The following is a 15,330-nucleotide window of genomic DNA, read 5'->3' as shown; positions in this document are numbered from 1 at the left end:
TTTGAGTCCCGTTTAGCGACTCTGGAGCTCAAAACTCCAGGGTTCCTTAACTTACCTCATAAGGCCATCATAACGTTATCATAAGAGTTGAAGTTAGTACCCTTAACTTCTATCACCTTTTTAAAAGGGTAAGTTATTTTTTTAGGTCTCAAATTTGTGTGGATATACTTTTGCAAGTACTTTCATAAGGCCGTACCCTTAACCTATAACAAACATTGTCTTATGTTACGTTATGAAAGCAGTGTTAGTTAAATGTTGAGATAAGTTAAGGATCCCTGCAAAACTCGTCCAGAGTTTTGTCCGCCTCCACCGGTCTTCTGGCCCACTCTACAAACTGAAGTGTGTACTCAGTATGCATCTACAGATGCATACTTGCAAGTACACACCTACAGATGCATACTTAGCTGAGTACACATCTACAGATGCATACTTAATCTCTGACCAGAAAACGAAGAGCCCTGGGTTCTCGCGGTCGAGGGCTACCTGCAATGCTATCCAAGGCGGCAGATGCCATAAACCGCGAGAACTCAGGGCTCTTCGTTTTCTGGACGGAGTATAGCTGAGTACACATCTACAGATGCATACTCAGCGGGTCGCGCCCCGCCGGCCGATGCCTGCCGTCGCTGGCCGGCCAGGTAGGTATTAGGGCGGCCTAATCCACATCGGCCGGCCGGCCTCGGTCCTTCGTTTTGTCCGCAGCAACTCCCGGGTAGAGGGACGAAACGAGGAGTTTGACTGTACACATCTGCAGATGCATACTTGGAGAGGTTAGGTATGCATCTGTAGGTGTGTACTCAGCCAAGTATGCATCTGTAGATGTGTACTCAGCTGAGTATGCATCTGTAGATGCATACTGAGTACACACTTCAGTTTGTAGAGCACTGCCCACTGTGCGGGGGACACTGGGGGACTCCAGGTGCCCCCCCTCCATAGGCCGCCTCTGGATCGGCCACTGGCGCTCGCTCTGTCTGCGTCCCTCTCACAGGAGGCCCTGTAGGCCAGCCCCACGCGGGGCTCGAGCCGAGCAGAGACGAGCCGGAGCTCAGCCGGACCATGTACCTGAGCTAGTGTTCCGGATTGGGTGGGCGGTCAAAACCCGATGACTCCAGAGCGACTCTAGAACTCGGCCGGTGAATGCAGTGCCAGCCGCAGGCACTGCCGACGGGATAGCTTAGGCCCTACGCCAGCCTACTGACAGTGCCTGCGGGCGGCACTGCATTCACCGGCCGAGTTCTAGAGTCGCCCTGGAGTCATCGGGTTTTGACCGCCCACCCAATCCGGAACACTAACCTGAGCCGAGCCGAGGCGCCTGCACGTCCCGGACGCTGCATACGCGGAAACCGCCGCTCGCTGGCAGGCCGAAGGGTGGTTGTGGTTGTCCGACTTGTACAAAAGGGACCTGCAGTCGGTCGCCTGGCGCGGAGGCCGAGAGGCGGGGTGGGGGTAAAAGAAGTCCCGGCCCCGGCGTTTCCCGAACCTTGTTGGACATCAGCAGCGAGCTATTAGATAGCAAGCTCTTTGCAAGAAATCTCGAGTATATTTTATCATTTTAGTCGTAAATACAATTAAAAACGCGTATTCCGAGTAATGAAAATGTCTAGACCAATAGACTATTCTAGTCGTGGCTGAGTGAAGAACAAGAAGAATCACAAAAGTGTACTTTTTTGCACTTTTACTTCAAATGCTTAAGTCCCCTTGCTTGGTAGAAGTTAATTCAAATATTTTCTAGTAAATGCAACATATTTCATCAAATATATTCACTTTAAATGCCCTAAATAGCGTCTTTTGTGATTCTTCTTGTTCTTCACTCAGCCACGACTAGAATAGTCCATTAGTTAACGGAAGCATATGTGGTGGGAACTACTTTGCAAGCGCGCAATGTTTTTGCCCCATTGAGTGCGCTTCGCCGCGGAGGGCCGGGCCAGGTTACTTCCTTCTGACCAGTCGGACTGTAGAGCAACTCACATCGCAGCACGGGATCCGTGGTGGGTGAACTTTAAAGACGCCGTAAGTTTCCATCCACATCACATCCACTTTTCACTCGTTATTTCCCTCGCAGGGAATTCGGGCGATTGCGTCTGGCCCAAAAGCGATTTAGTGCGAAGTGAAGTGCGTAGCGTTGTTGGTTTCAATCCAGCTTTGAATTCTGTCCGTCGGTTAAGTGCTGCAGTGCTCAAAGCTCATCACTGGTGAAACAAAGGCATTAAAATTATGATCTTCAAGGGCGTAAACGATTTACGCCCCTGGAGCGGCGTGAACCGTTCAGACCTTTTGGAAGGGCATTTAAATTTTGCTTAAAATTCCTATAACATTCTCGCCCTTCCCAGTGGCATGAAACGATTTACCCCCTTGAAGGGCGTATAAGAGTAATAATGCCTTAAAGGACGTAATTTTTATGCCTTTGTATTACCAGTGATAGTGCGTTTACTGTGAGCCCAGTGAATTCTTGAGGTTACAATTATTTTCGTGGAGAAGGATCAGAAACACTTCTCGGGCGTTATATTGAGGAATGTGGTTCGACAGGCAACAGCCACCTATGTGTGCAACTTGTTTCGGTGCCGTAGAGTACAATACGTATCCTCAAATTTGAGTATTCAGAAGATTCGTATTTTTTCTCAGGCTGGTTCCGGTCGAGGACTTCGTCTGTCAAATCGCGGTGTTAAAAAACTATTCTCGTATAACTGCCTGGTGGTTCTTCCCGTCCAAGGCACAAGAGCGCCGCAATCTTTCCTGCCAAGCCTCAAACCGGAACCAGACCAGGAAGAGTTTTCATATCATCGGACTGTACGGGCGTTAACGGAGTGACAGGGATGGCGTAAATATAAACATTTACAGTAAGTTCTATGAATATTCATTTCGAAGTAAGTTACGGAACGGATGCCTCCGCGTCGGTGTAAATTGGCATGTTTGCAAGCAAAGGGTACTCCGGCGCCGCTGCGAGCCTGAAGTAATCCAATCGATCTCGGTAGGCAGAATTTTCATCAGGGAACTAGCCTATGCGCAGAACTTTAGGAACACATTCCTGGCCACACCTCTCTTGTTTATGCCGCCTCCACCGGTCTTCTGGCCCACTGTGCCGCCGCCTACACTGTGGGAAAAAATCACAGTAAATCCTGTAGTGATTAGTACAGCTGTCACTGTAGTTCAGAGTACGGGATTTACTGTACTTTTTTAACAGGATCTACTGTACTTTGTACGGGATTTACTGTTACCACAGGAGTGGAGTACGAAAAATCCTGTACCAGGTACAGTAAATTCTGTAACCAGGCACAGTAAATACTGTGTCGTGAACTACAGTAAATCCCGGCAAAAAAATTAACGGAATTTACTGTGTTTTTTTCGCACAGTGTAGTCTGCTTAGCAACGCCTGGTTCGATTTCGACAATCGCACCTCTCCCTCTAACGGCGCGCCTCTTCGTCATCTTTGTGAATTCATTTGATTGATCTATCAATGCCGTCCAAATAAGGTATTTTCTCCTTTAAAATTTTGCTCTTACGTGTGGTTTGATGTTCGGCAGAACGTCTTCTCCTGCGAACCTACGCTTTCATACGATTTTTGATGTGAAAACATCATACCTACAGGGTGAGTTTTCTGAATGTGTCAATAATGTGTGGGAAGCTAAGGCACCCCTACCGGATCATTTTTCACCAGTGGACTAGTGGGCACAAACGTCTAGTTACGGAGATATTCAGTGTTTTGTAATTTACCTTCGTGCCTACGACGTAGGCACACGCTGCCTCTTAGGGTGGCGGAACCTCACGAGAGGACCCTCGCAAAGACAGCTGCGAGATCCACTGTTACGCAGGGCACCGCGACAGCTTTTTAAAACCTTCGGCAACCCCTCCGGAAGACAATTGAAAGGTCCACCGCAGCTCCGCCAGACTCGAAGCATCCCCGCTAGACCCGCGACACCCTCTCGTGAGGTCCTGTGGCCCTCAGTGGCAGCGGGTGCCTAGCTCGCAGGTGCCGACGCCTATGTTGAAACACCAATTATCTCCGTACCTAGACGTTTACGCCCATTAGTTCACTGGTGAAAAATGATCCCCTCGATTTGCCCAAGCTGCCTTCAAATTATTGACACATCGAGAAAAGTCACCCTGTATTGTGAAGTGAAAATAAAAGTATCTTATTTTCATCTGAGTTGGCAACCATAAGCGAAAGTCATTTTCAAATTTCCTCTTTATCTCCAGAACGCGTGGTCCTATCAGGTCCTGTTTCCGGCACAAGGAAGAACAGTCCATTCCCGAATATTTTTTGTAAAATGTCTCCTTTGCGTTTTCGGACTCTTTCACCTCTTTTCTACACTTTAATCATAATTGCAACGTTATTGAGATTTTGATAATGCAGATGAAAATTGTGAAACAAAATGGCAAAAGAGTTGAAATTTAAGGGAGAGCCTTTTTATACCGATTGTCGGACAAGACATGATTACCTCAAGCCGCAAGCAAGACCCCGATTGGACGGCGCATTCCGGAAATATTTGAGAAAGTTATTGATTGCTAACCCTGATTTTCATCTCTCATGAATGGTAGGCAACTGTTGCCAAGTTCAAAAAATTAATTACGAAATCTAAGGTTATTATACATACATGCCTTACATCCGAAACTCATACGTCGTAACCATTGACAGCTAGCTAATGAGCAGTTTTAGCCACATCCAAAGTTAGGATTGTTTTGAAACCGCTAAAAAACGGCATGACAGAAAGGTCACGCCAATAATCGGCGTGACTCAAAAATTCACGCCAATTTTTGGTGTGAATTTCTTATCATGCCGCCTTTCGGCATGACTTGTCTCATGAAACGCGTTGTCGTTCACGCCAAATGACCTCACATGTCACGCCGTTTAGCGGCGTGAATTTCGTGTCACGCCAATTTCTCTTTGTCACGCCAGCCATGTGTCCGACCATTACGTTTTCAGTGTAGGCACTTAGGGCTTTGACGTTTTCCCCCTGGCATCGTTTCTCTATTTTGTGACCAGTGCAAATTTGAATGTATTTATTTTATTTTGTTGTAATACAGTGTACTCCAATTTTCAGCATCAATCGGAATCTGCCTTGAACGTGGTCTGGTTTGATCATCAATGTCTTCAAGCCGCCCCGTCTGGTACAGTAAGTCTCATCAGGGACCGTAAATTGAAAACCACTCCTGTTTTTATCACCGTCAATTATTCGGATATCACCGCAGTATAAGTGTACTTTAGTTGTAGAGTTGGTAAAAGTAATCGACTATAAAATTTACTAACTTACTTGTAGACTTCGCTGCCTTTGGTCTGCTCCATTGATCAATGTGTCACAAACTGAAAAAAAATCTCAGACACGACTCAGACATTTACAAAGGTACCTCTGAAAAAAAAAGCCGACGGATCCTTTGTAATTTAACGATGATTCTTAGTAATTTACGGAGATTCTTTTAAGATCCAAGAATATCCAATGTCATTTTCCAAAAATAATTCGTAACTCCCACAAAGATTCGTCGTAAATTTACAAAGGAACCTTATGGGTAATTTTTTTTCCAGAGGTAGCTTAGTTAACACTGAGATTCCAAACGCTATAAGTATAGCACGTGACACTTTGTCACATTCATTTGAACGTGCACTCTCAGACCTATTGGACTTTTCTCTCTTGCCTATAGCGTTTTTTGAGCAAACGTAAAATGTACTATTTTCTTCTTAACTATGCACAATTTTGATCGTAGAGGAAACTGTCAGATCATGTAGAAATTGAAAAGTACATTGCAAATGATAAAAAGTCCGGTTTAATGGACTAGATACATTATACAATGAACAAAATAGTGCATCGCTAAAAAGAAAATAGTACATATTACGTTTGCACAAAAACCTTTAGGGCAAGAGTTAAAAAGTCAATACGAGTCTGAGAGTGAGATGTCACGTTCCTGGAATGAGAGTGACTGCCCTTCGCAGATGCGGCCACAGCGCCGTGCGCGGTGTGCGGTGCGGAGGGCCGGCCGTGCTCGCGCTGCCGCGTCCACTACTACTGCGGCCCGGAGCACCAGAAGCAGCACTGGCGCACGCACCGCCCCGGCTGCGGCACCGTCAAGCTGGACGGCGACGTCCTGGTGGCGGTCAAGGACATCCCCGCCAACACCTGCAACATGCGCGAGCTGCCGTCCGTCGTCTTCCCGTGCCAGCCGCACTTCCTCCAGAAGCCGTCGGTTGTTGTAAGTGCACAGTGGGCCAGAAGACCGGTGGAGGCGGCCGAAACTCTAGACGCGTTTTGGGCTCCAGAGTCGCTAAATGGGACTCGAACCGAGCGTGTGACCCCACTAATGGATTCCTCGTTCGGAGAGCAATTCATTGCTGGGGTCACTCGTTCGGTTCTAGTCCCATTCAGCGACTCTGCGTCCGGGATTTTGTCCGCCTCCACCAGTCTTCTGGCCCACTGTTAAGTGCACGGAAACTTGAAGGGTGACAACACTTACCAAAGTTTGGCGAGACCTATTTCTTACCGTCTTGAGGTAAGAGTCTAAATTCTCAACAAATTTTGACATGAGTCACCCTATAGGACGTGGGAAAACATTCTCACCGCTTCATAGTGAGAATTATGATTCTCACCGCTACACTCTCAGCCTTTTACTGACATTCAGTCCATGAAACCTGACTTTTTGTCATTTGCCATGTACGTTTCAATTTCTACATGATCTTTCGACTATTTTATATTTAAAACGATCAAAATTGTGCATGAGAGAAAATAGTACACACATTACGTCTGCTCAAAAAACTTTTTGGCAAGAGAGAAAAAGTCAATAGACTGAGAGTGTAGAAGTGCTAGGGTGAAATTTTTTTTCTTAACTTATTTCCTGAGTAAAAAATACTATTGACAACCACCTTTGACAGTTGTGCGTGGCGTGCTGCGTCGACGTGAGCAAGTCTTACTCCCAGTGCGGCCGCTGCGGGCTCCCTGTCTGTGACGACACCTGCAGCCAGTCCAGCAGTCACCAGGGGGAGTGTCGCGTGTTCCAGGAGGCAGGGTTTGTAGTGCCCAAAGGTGAGTTTGTTCGCGTCAGCTTTACGTAATTGAAAGAGAAAGTTTTCGGAAGTCTAAAATGAGCCTGAGCCGGCCTGAGCTTCAATTCAAGATGTCTCCGGCTGTGTTATGGGGACGTCCCACCCAAACAAAATTGAATGATCTCAAATATTGTGCCCAAACGAACGCCAGCTCATCCATGTTTTCGACTTCAAAATTGTTCCCGATCAAGCTGCATTGCTAAGTTTGCTTGCTACGAAATTGGCAAGCCGGCAATGCCAAAATTTGGCGAGCCTGGCCTTGTTATACTCACCAGCTTGCCAAAATTTGGCATTGATGGCGCTCGAAGCCTAGGGGAAACAACTCCAGCCAAATTTGTACACCAAAATTAATCAAACATGTAAAATTCACTTAAATTTTCAAAATTCGACTGAATTCATCGAAATTTGACTGAAATTCATTGGACTTGTTCATCGAAATTCACAGTGAATATTGGCAAGCTGATGAAGAACGCAGGTCAAAGCTTGCCAATTTTGTGGCAACCAAACTTGCCACCGGATTTTCACTGCGCTCACTGATTTCGCATTTGTTGCTCCCAGCTCACATCGACGATGCTGGCGTCCCCGTGGGCACCGCTGTGTGGATTCTGCGCGGTGCGTTGGCGTCCCTCGACAACCCGCTGCTTGAGTATCTGCACCAAGACTTGGGCTTCGGCGAGAAACCGCCAAGGGTAGGTAGACCGTGTAGGTGTGCGACACAGTTGAATGAAATCGCTGACTTCGTAACGGCGGAAATGCGGAGGGCGTCAGTTCATTTACCGGAGACAGAGACAGGAACAGCACATTTCGAGTAACGTGCGGGTGATTTTGTGCACGCGGTTGTTGTTGAATATAAAGCCAATTTGGATCTTCCTTGGATCTTCCTGTTTTGAAGCGAAATTGAATTTTTCTTCTTGAGTTCCATAACTTGAAGGATCGAAGTAAATTTTAATGAGCAGTATCCAGTTTGACGCCACTCTCAGCCGTTTACTGACTTTTTCTCATTAGCAGACGTATTTCAGTAAGCAACCATAAAACTTAGGTACTTAATTCTTAATACTTAATAATTTCTTTGTAATTTACTAAGAAAACGGTAATATCAGTACAGTAATTAGCAATTGCTAAGTAATACTGACAAAAAATACTAAGTATTATGGTTGCTCACAGAAATGCGTCTGCTAATGAGAAATAGTCAGTAAAAGGCTGAGAGTGTGGTTTAACTGAGTGTGCTTCGTTATCCAATGGACGTGCTGTGTTTAGTCCTTAAGCGGAGGTTCTGGTGAAAATCTTGCCATTTTCCAAATGGATCCTACAGTCATAATTTGTTTGGAATATAAAATTTTTCATTGGGGAGACTAAAATTTGACTTTTGAAGGCACATGCCAGGCTGTTAACCCAGTCAAAGAGTCTTTTTGAGCCTATTTTCGCTGTATCTTAAAAAATCTCCTTGCGCATACTATTTTGTCGTAACAGGTTGACCTTGACATTTTTCACTTCTTCGACTCATTTTCAAAAGATTCCGGCATGCATATCTCAAAACTTCCATTATATTATTAATTATTAGCTTTTTAAGCTGAAAAGTCCCTAAAATTTGTCTATTTTGTACATTTTTGATCAATTTTAGTGAAATGCTTCGTTAGAAAGCTTACGAATAAAAATGCAATTGACATTTTGAGATGGGCATGCCGGCATTTTTCAAAAATGAATGGAAGAAGTGAAAAATGTCTAAGCCAACCTTTTACGACAAAATAGTATGCGCAAGAAGATATTTAAAGTTATAGCCTAAATGGGAGAAAAAGGCTCTGCGACTGGATTCAGGGCATAGAATGTGCCTCCCCAATGAAAAATTTGTATAAATACTTAATGAGACATCAAATTTTTAACAAATTTTCACAGTGGGACCTATTTAGGAGAAAATAGCATTTTCACCAGAACCTCCCCTTAAGTGCCGTGATGTTGCAGAGGCTGCCAGCGATGTGGGAGACCGCCAACCTGAAGGTCAACACGCGTGCGGTGCGCTACCTGCGCGACACTGTGGGCGTCAGGCGAGTCTCCGAACGGGACCTGCACCGCGCCGCGCACGTCGTCATCACGTATGCCGGCATCTCCGAGGGCCCGTTTGTGGTCACGGAGTTCAAGAAGCAGGTCAGTCTCACACACACTGCAAACCTTACTGTCTACTAAGTACACACTTACAAATGCATGCTGCAAGTACACACTTACAATCGCATACTTGGCCAATTACACTCTTACAAATGCATGCTTGCAAGTACACACTTACAAACGCGTGCTTGACGCATGGAGTTATACGGCGTCAAGCATGCGTTTGTAAGTGTGTACTTGCAAGCATGCATTTTGTAAGTGTGTACTTAGTAGACATTTAGGTTTGAAGTGCACTCACAGCACGTTACTGACTTTTTTCTCATTAATTACGTATTTTTATAAGCATAACAATAATACTTAGTACTTTCTTAGTAAGTATGATTACTTTCCTTTGTAAAATTGTGTACAAAACCAAATTGTCAGGACATTATTTAGTATTTCCTAAGTAATTCTGTAAAAGAGAAAAAAAATGTATTATGGTTACTTAAATTACTTGCATAAGTACTGACAAAATAAGCAAAAACGGTGTATATGTTTGTTTCAGGCCTACGTCGGCATCTTGTACGTTGGAATGTCCTTGAGGAAGCATAGCTGCTACCCAAACTCTGCTGACAGACTATTCAGACCTTACTCAGACGAGTTCACCATTGTCACTACAAGAGATGTGTCTGCCGGGCAATGCATCACAACAAGCCGCCAGGTCTGAATTTCTCTCTTCAGTGACTCTCTGTCGGGTCCCGCACGTCAAATTTTAATGCATTATCTCTTTTGATATCCCCTTGTATATTGCTTATCGAAAAGATTCTGTGCTATTACTGATTCAACGAATGCCACGTCATGTCATATCTCCTCTAATGTGAATGCTTGTCACTTTCGTTTGAATACCATGTCACATTCGTTTGAACGTGACACGGTCGTCTCAGGGTGTCATTCGTTTGAACATCGATCATCATTCAAGTGAATGAGACATCAAATTTGAACGAACGTGAAAAATTCACATTCTGATGAATATGACGTCACATTCCCTGAATAACAGTGATACACTCTCAGACTCGTATTGACTTTTTATCTTTTGCCATAAAGGTTTTTGTGCAAATGTCATTTGCAATGCACTTTTCAATTTCTATATGCTCTATTGACAATTATATCACGAAAACGATCAAAATTGTGCAGTTAAGAAGGAAATAGTTCATTTTGCGTTTGCTCAAAAACCGCTATAAGCAAGAGAGAAAAAAGTCCATCTGAGCGTGTACGATATCACAGGCGACGAATTCAACGTATACGTTTGCCTGCCTCCCTGTCGCTTCCAGGGCGGCTCCTGGGATGACCACACACGAGATCGTCGCAAGAACGTCATGATGCGCTGGGGGTTCGTCTGCGACTGTGAACGCTGCAGCGACCCGACCGAGCTGGGGATGTACGTAGACTCGCCGTGCTGCCCGGCCTGTGCAGGTAAGCAGCCGCTTAATTCGTACAGTTTCGAGCCGCGTATACACTGTTATTCAATGAATGCGACGTCACATTCGTTACACACACTAAACTTCTTACGGATACGTCCTATCTGTATTACGGACATTTTTGTGCAATTGCAATTACGGATAGATTTTGCTTGTAATACGGATGAAATCATCCGTATTACAAAGAGTTTTACGTCCGTACCATACGGATATTTTCGTCTGTATGTTACGGACGTAAAACTCTTTGTAATATGGATGATTTCATCCGTATTACAAGCAAAATCTATCCGTAATTGCAATTGCACAAAAATGTCCGCAATACAGATAGGACGTATCCGTAAGAAGTTTACCGTGCACACTAATGTCATGGGACATTTTTTTGTCCCATAAATTATGCATTTTAAGCGCATCCGGTGGTGACGCAATGTTGTGTCAGCCAGGCGGGACAAATTGTCTAGTGAAAGTACAATTTGCAGTAGGCGTCAGACAAAATGTGTCGCCAGACGGGAACAAAATTGTATCAGCGTCGGATGTGCTTAAAATTGCGTAAGTCATGGGACAAAACAAGTCCCATGACATCAAGTGTGTGGAATGTGGATTTTGTCACGTTCGTTTGATTCTGTCACGTCACACAGCCGTTCAATTAGGTTGTCGCGTCTCTAGTGTTCTGTCTTTTTAAGCAGGAAACGGCAAGCAATGCTTCCTGGTACCGGTCGGGGACACCGTCCGCAACCACTGGTCCTGCGAGGGTTGCAAGAAGTCGGTGCCACTGCCTAAGCTGAAAGCCATGACGAAGCGAGCAGAAAAGCGGTTGAAAGAGCTTTCAAGTAAGTGGTGGCAGCGCAGAAAGGACTTTAGGAAGGCGACACGGCAAACTCAGGGTAGAGGGCAGCACCGGGATACGCGCCACGATTTAGCCAGGGGAGCCCCTAGGAGTCTGCCAATTTCGCCCATAACTTCTTTGTCATGCAAGGTAGACCCGTAGTGTAAGCGAGCCGATTGTAGGCAATGCTGCTAGCTTCCCAATAAGCTAGTTTTCATACATGTGCGATAATTGCAGTGAGAGCTATAAGTCAAAAACAGCATCCGTGCCGGCTGCCGCCTGGCTGCCAGTGGCGTATATCCCAGTGGCGCCCCTAGCGGCGAACGTCTGCAGTCGCCTTCCCCAGCGGGGCGATTATGTACCACCGTAGGTTGTCACTTGTTTTCCCCGCAGTAGCGCTTTTCAAGAAGTCAACTCAGAGGTTAAAGAACCAAGACATAATAACATCAAAATTAACCTTAGTTTTTTTAGCAGATGATACCTGTATTTTTAAACATCCTTTAGAAATTACTTCACACATAAGGGTTCCGGTTAGTTTCTTGCGGTGTGAACAAATTTCTATAATATTGCGGTCGATTTTGCACGGTCAATGCAACAGAAATAATGACCAATAATGGGTGGCCCAACTCTGGCCCAAGAATAACGTTATTCGCAATTTGTGTGTTTTTGCACTGGACGGGCCAAAACTGGGATAATTTGAGACACATTATCTTTATCTTTAGAATTGCAATTCTAGGTTTATTCACTCGAAAAACTGTAACATCAAGAATACTGCCGCACGTGTTTTAGTAGCCTTTCTATGGATAAAAAAAACAAAACTGGGGATTAACGTGTGTTTTTAAGTTTCCTGAAAATTGTCTCAACTTACCCTGACATTGTCTCATTTCACCCCAGTTAACTCACGATATGATTTGTTTGCTCAGATTCTTCGATGGAGGAGTTGTTGAAGTTCATCGCTGAGCACTCGTACCCACGGGGGCTCTTGCATCCCACCCACGCACTGGTGCTCCATGCCAGGAAGGCTTTCATGACAGACTACCACTTGCGCAGAGGCATGCAGCATCTTTTCCAGCTCAAGGAAATGGGGGTGACAGGTGAGTGGGTGCCAGCCACATGTTACAATCAACACTGTTATTCAACGAGTATGACGTCACATACTCTGCAAACTCAACAGCATACTCAGTACGCTCTTTGTAGAGTGCACTCATGAGTGTACTCAGATGAGTAAGTAAACTCTTTTTAGTAGTGTTCTCATTAGTGTACTCACACGAGTACACACTTTTAGCTGCATAAATTGCCAGGCGTGCTGAGGTGTGTACTCATCTGTGTGTGTACTTATACGAGTAGACTGTAGTTAAGGGGCACACGCTAAAGAGAGTGTACTGAGCAATGCTCAGTGAGCACACTGTTGAGTCTGCAGAGCTGCACAGTAAATGTCTTACGGTGAAAGGCTGCACCAACATATTATGGTGGAGATTTTCTCCATAATACCAACGAAATTCGTCAAAATATCTATAAGGTACAGTGAATTCTCAATGGTATGTTACGAAGTCAGCTGCACCACCATAATATGGAACATTTTCACCATAATATGGAGAATCTTCACCGTAGAACATTTAGAGTGTGGTGACAAAACACTTCACCTGATGCTTTGTGACGATCTCTTTTTATTCCTCAGGATCTTCGACCCGTGCACAGCGGGAGCAGCTAGGCATTCCAGTGCAGTACGTGAGTGGCTGCGAAGAAGTGATCCGTGAGCAGCTGCGAGCCCTGAACGCTCTGCTGCCCGGCATGACCACCCAGCGGTTGGCGCTGCTGTGCGAACTGCGCTGGCAAATGCTCGGCAAGCTTGAAGGGCTCAGAGCAGACGCCAGACGCCTTCGGACTCAGGTGAGAGCGGGAGAGCTACTGAACACTCTCAGCACGTTATTGACTTTTTGATCATTTTGTCACTACTTATGCAAGTGATTTGTGCAACCATAATATACGTACTTTTCCTTTTTTAAAGAACTACTTAGGAAATATTAAATAATGTACTGAGAATTTTGTTTTGAACATAATTTTACAAAGGAAATTAGTCATACTTACTTAGACAATACCAAGTGTTATTGCCGTTTACACAAATACGTAATTAATGAGGAAAAAGTCAGTAACGTGCTGAAAGTGCACTGTGAATGACGAGGGGCAATCTAACAACTTCGGGTAATTTTGTACGCCGTTATTTCAAAGATACTTCACGTTATTTCGACGTTGCGAAAGTCGGATATTTTCGAAATAAGCCTTTTTTTCGACGTAATCTACGATGAAGAGCTTTTTTCATGAATACGCACGTCATTTTTATCAATTATTGAAGTATTGAGACCTTTCTTTGACTTTTGGCAGCCTGAACCCTACAAAATGCGTAAAAAGGTGTATATACTTCAACAATTGTTATAAATGACATGTGTATTCATAAAAAAGCTCTTCATCATCTGGGTTACGTAGAAAAAAAAGGTTGATTTCGAAACAAGAAGTAAAGAAAGCTAAAAACACAAAGTGCTGTATAATATCAATCAATTGATATTAAGATGAAAGGACTCGTTCTTTACTATTATGCAAATGAAAAGTGGATTGTAAATGATCTACATCACCTCGCTTATCCTGCCCCTGTTCAATGTGTTGAGAGAGGCTCTGCCGCTCTACATTGTGTTTTGAATTCCGCGCCCCCGCTTCGGCACCCCCGGAGGTGGCGCGCGGAGCGGCCTGCCGAAGTCCAGCCGAAGCTCATTCAACACGATCTTTAACCTGATATTTCTCCGAATTTATCATTGTGCGTGATAAAAAACATTCCAGGTTTTATATTAACTGAATGTAGGAGTTCATGTTCGTAATGGTTAATTTAAGGGTACCATTATTGGTGAAAAGATATAAGAGGTTGAAATGAGGTTAGTTTCGACACCGGCCCCAAAATCTCGTTTTTTACATGTTCGTTTTCTCAAAATTTTCCATTGAAAGTCGAAAAACAATCCGTTTACGATTTACTGACGGACTTTTGCACTTTAAAATGATACCATTGTCTTCTCTGTACATGTTGTAAGTTCTGAGATGAATGATATCCTCTGAAAAAAATTTTTTGAGCACAATACTCGTTCTCTTTACTATACCACTTTTCATTTGTTTGTGTGTAAAGAACGAGTAAAAAAAGAGCGACTTTGCATAATATGTTTTCCTTCAAGAATTTGAAAACTTTGAAGGCCTTTCGGGATCTTTATCGGTTGTCTGATTAAAAAGAAAAGAAAACCTGAAAAATTTCTCACGAAACGACGGTGTGGAAGCGTGGAAGCAGCTTAGCCGTCATCAAATTTCGAAAAAATGTTTTTGGCCCCTTCTAGTAGTCCCAGAGTTTCGACCTACCCTATGCGCGGAGCCTTGCGATCGAGCTTGAGATCCCAACTTGGTGCCGACTCAACATCATTTTTGCGTGTTTCAGGAGGCTGGGCTAACGGTGGCCATTATGACGGAGGCAGTGATGGACGTCATCAAGCAGATTAGACGTCATTTCTTCTTCTTGCGGGACGACGACGAGATGCTGCAGGCTGTAATTAAAAACGGACTCCCGAAGGACTGTAACTTTTTCTAGTGATTGGTCACCGGTTTGGCAGTGTTTATGTTAGTCATGTGACACTGGTAACGGGCTTAAGCTTTCATGATGTTAGATTATTAAGTAATTTACTATATTCAGCAGACGACATTCCGTTTTCATATCCGCCTTGTCAAAATATTCCACTGTTCACTTCGGTAAGTGGATGTAGTTCCTTGTTTCGTATTTCGAAGTTGAAATAAAGGAAACTTGTTAAACTGTCTCCAATGATCTTAAAACCAAACCCATACTTCTGCTACACTTTCGCGCGCAGATTGGACTTTAGGACGACGGAGCGTGATTTCGC

General features: G+C 44.4%; 1 protein-coding gene across 1 annotated transcript; it reads left to right on the top strand.

The window, feature by feature from the left end:
• Positions 1-2,545: 2,545 nt before the first annotated feature.
• On the top strand, positions 2,546-15,246 carry LOC117648369. The gene is made up of 12 exons (XM_034390871.1): positions 2,546-2,834; positions 5,037-5,108; positions 5,921-6,177; positions 6,854-7,004; positions 7,583-7,713; positions 8,984-9,166; positions 9,669-9,824; positions 10,435-10,576; positions 11,265-11,408; positions 12,328-12,498; positions 13,083-13,294; positions 14,874-15,246. Exons 2-12 carry the CDS (start codon positions 5,081-5,083, stop codon positions 15,021-15,023), a joined length of 1,725 nt encoding a protein of 574 aa, XP_034246762.1. The 5' UTR covers positions 2,546-2,834; positions 5,037-5,080; the 3' UTR covers positions 15,024-15,246.
• The last annotated feature ends 84 nt before the right edge of the window (positions 15,247-15,330 follow it).

Source organism: Thrips palmi, unplaced genomic scaffold (genome assembly GCF_012932325.1).
Source record: "Thrips palmi isolate BJ-2018 unplaced genomic scaffold, TpBJ-2018v1 HiC_scaffold_3, whole genome shotgun sequence".
NCBI lineage: Eukaryota > Metazoa > Arthropoda > Insecta > Thysanoptera > Thripidae > Thrips > Thrips palmi.
Note: the sequence above shows the minus strand (reverse complement) of the source record. Positions and strands in the feature narration are given on the sequence as shown.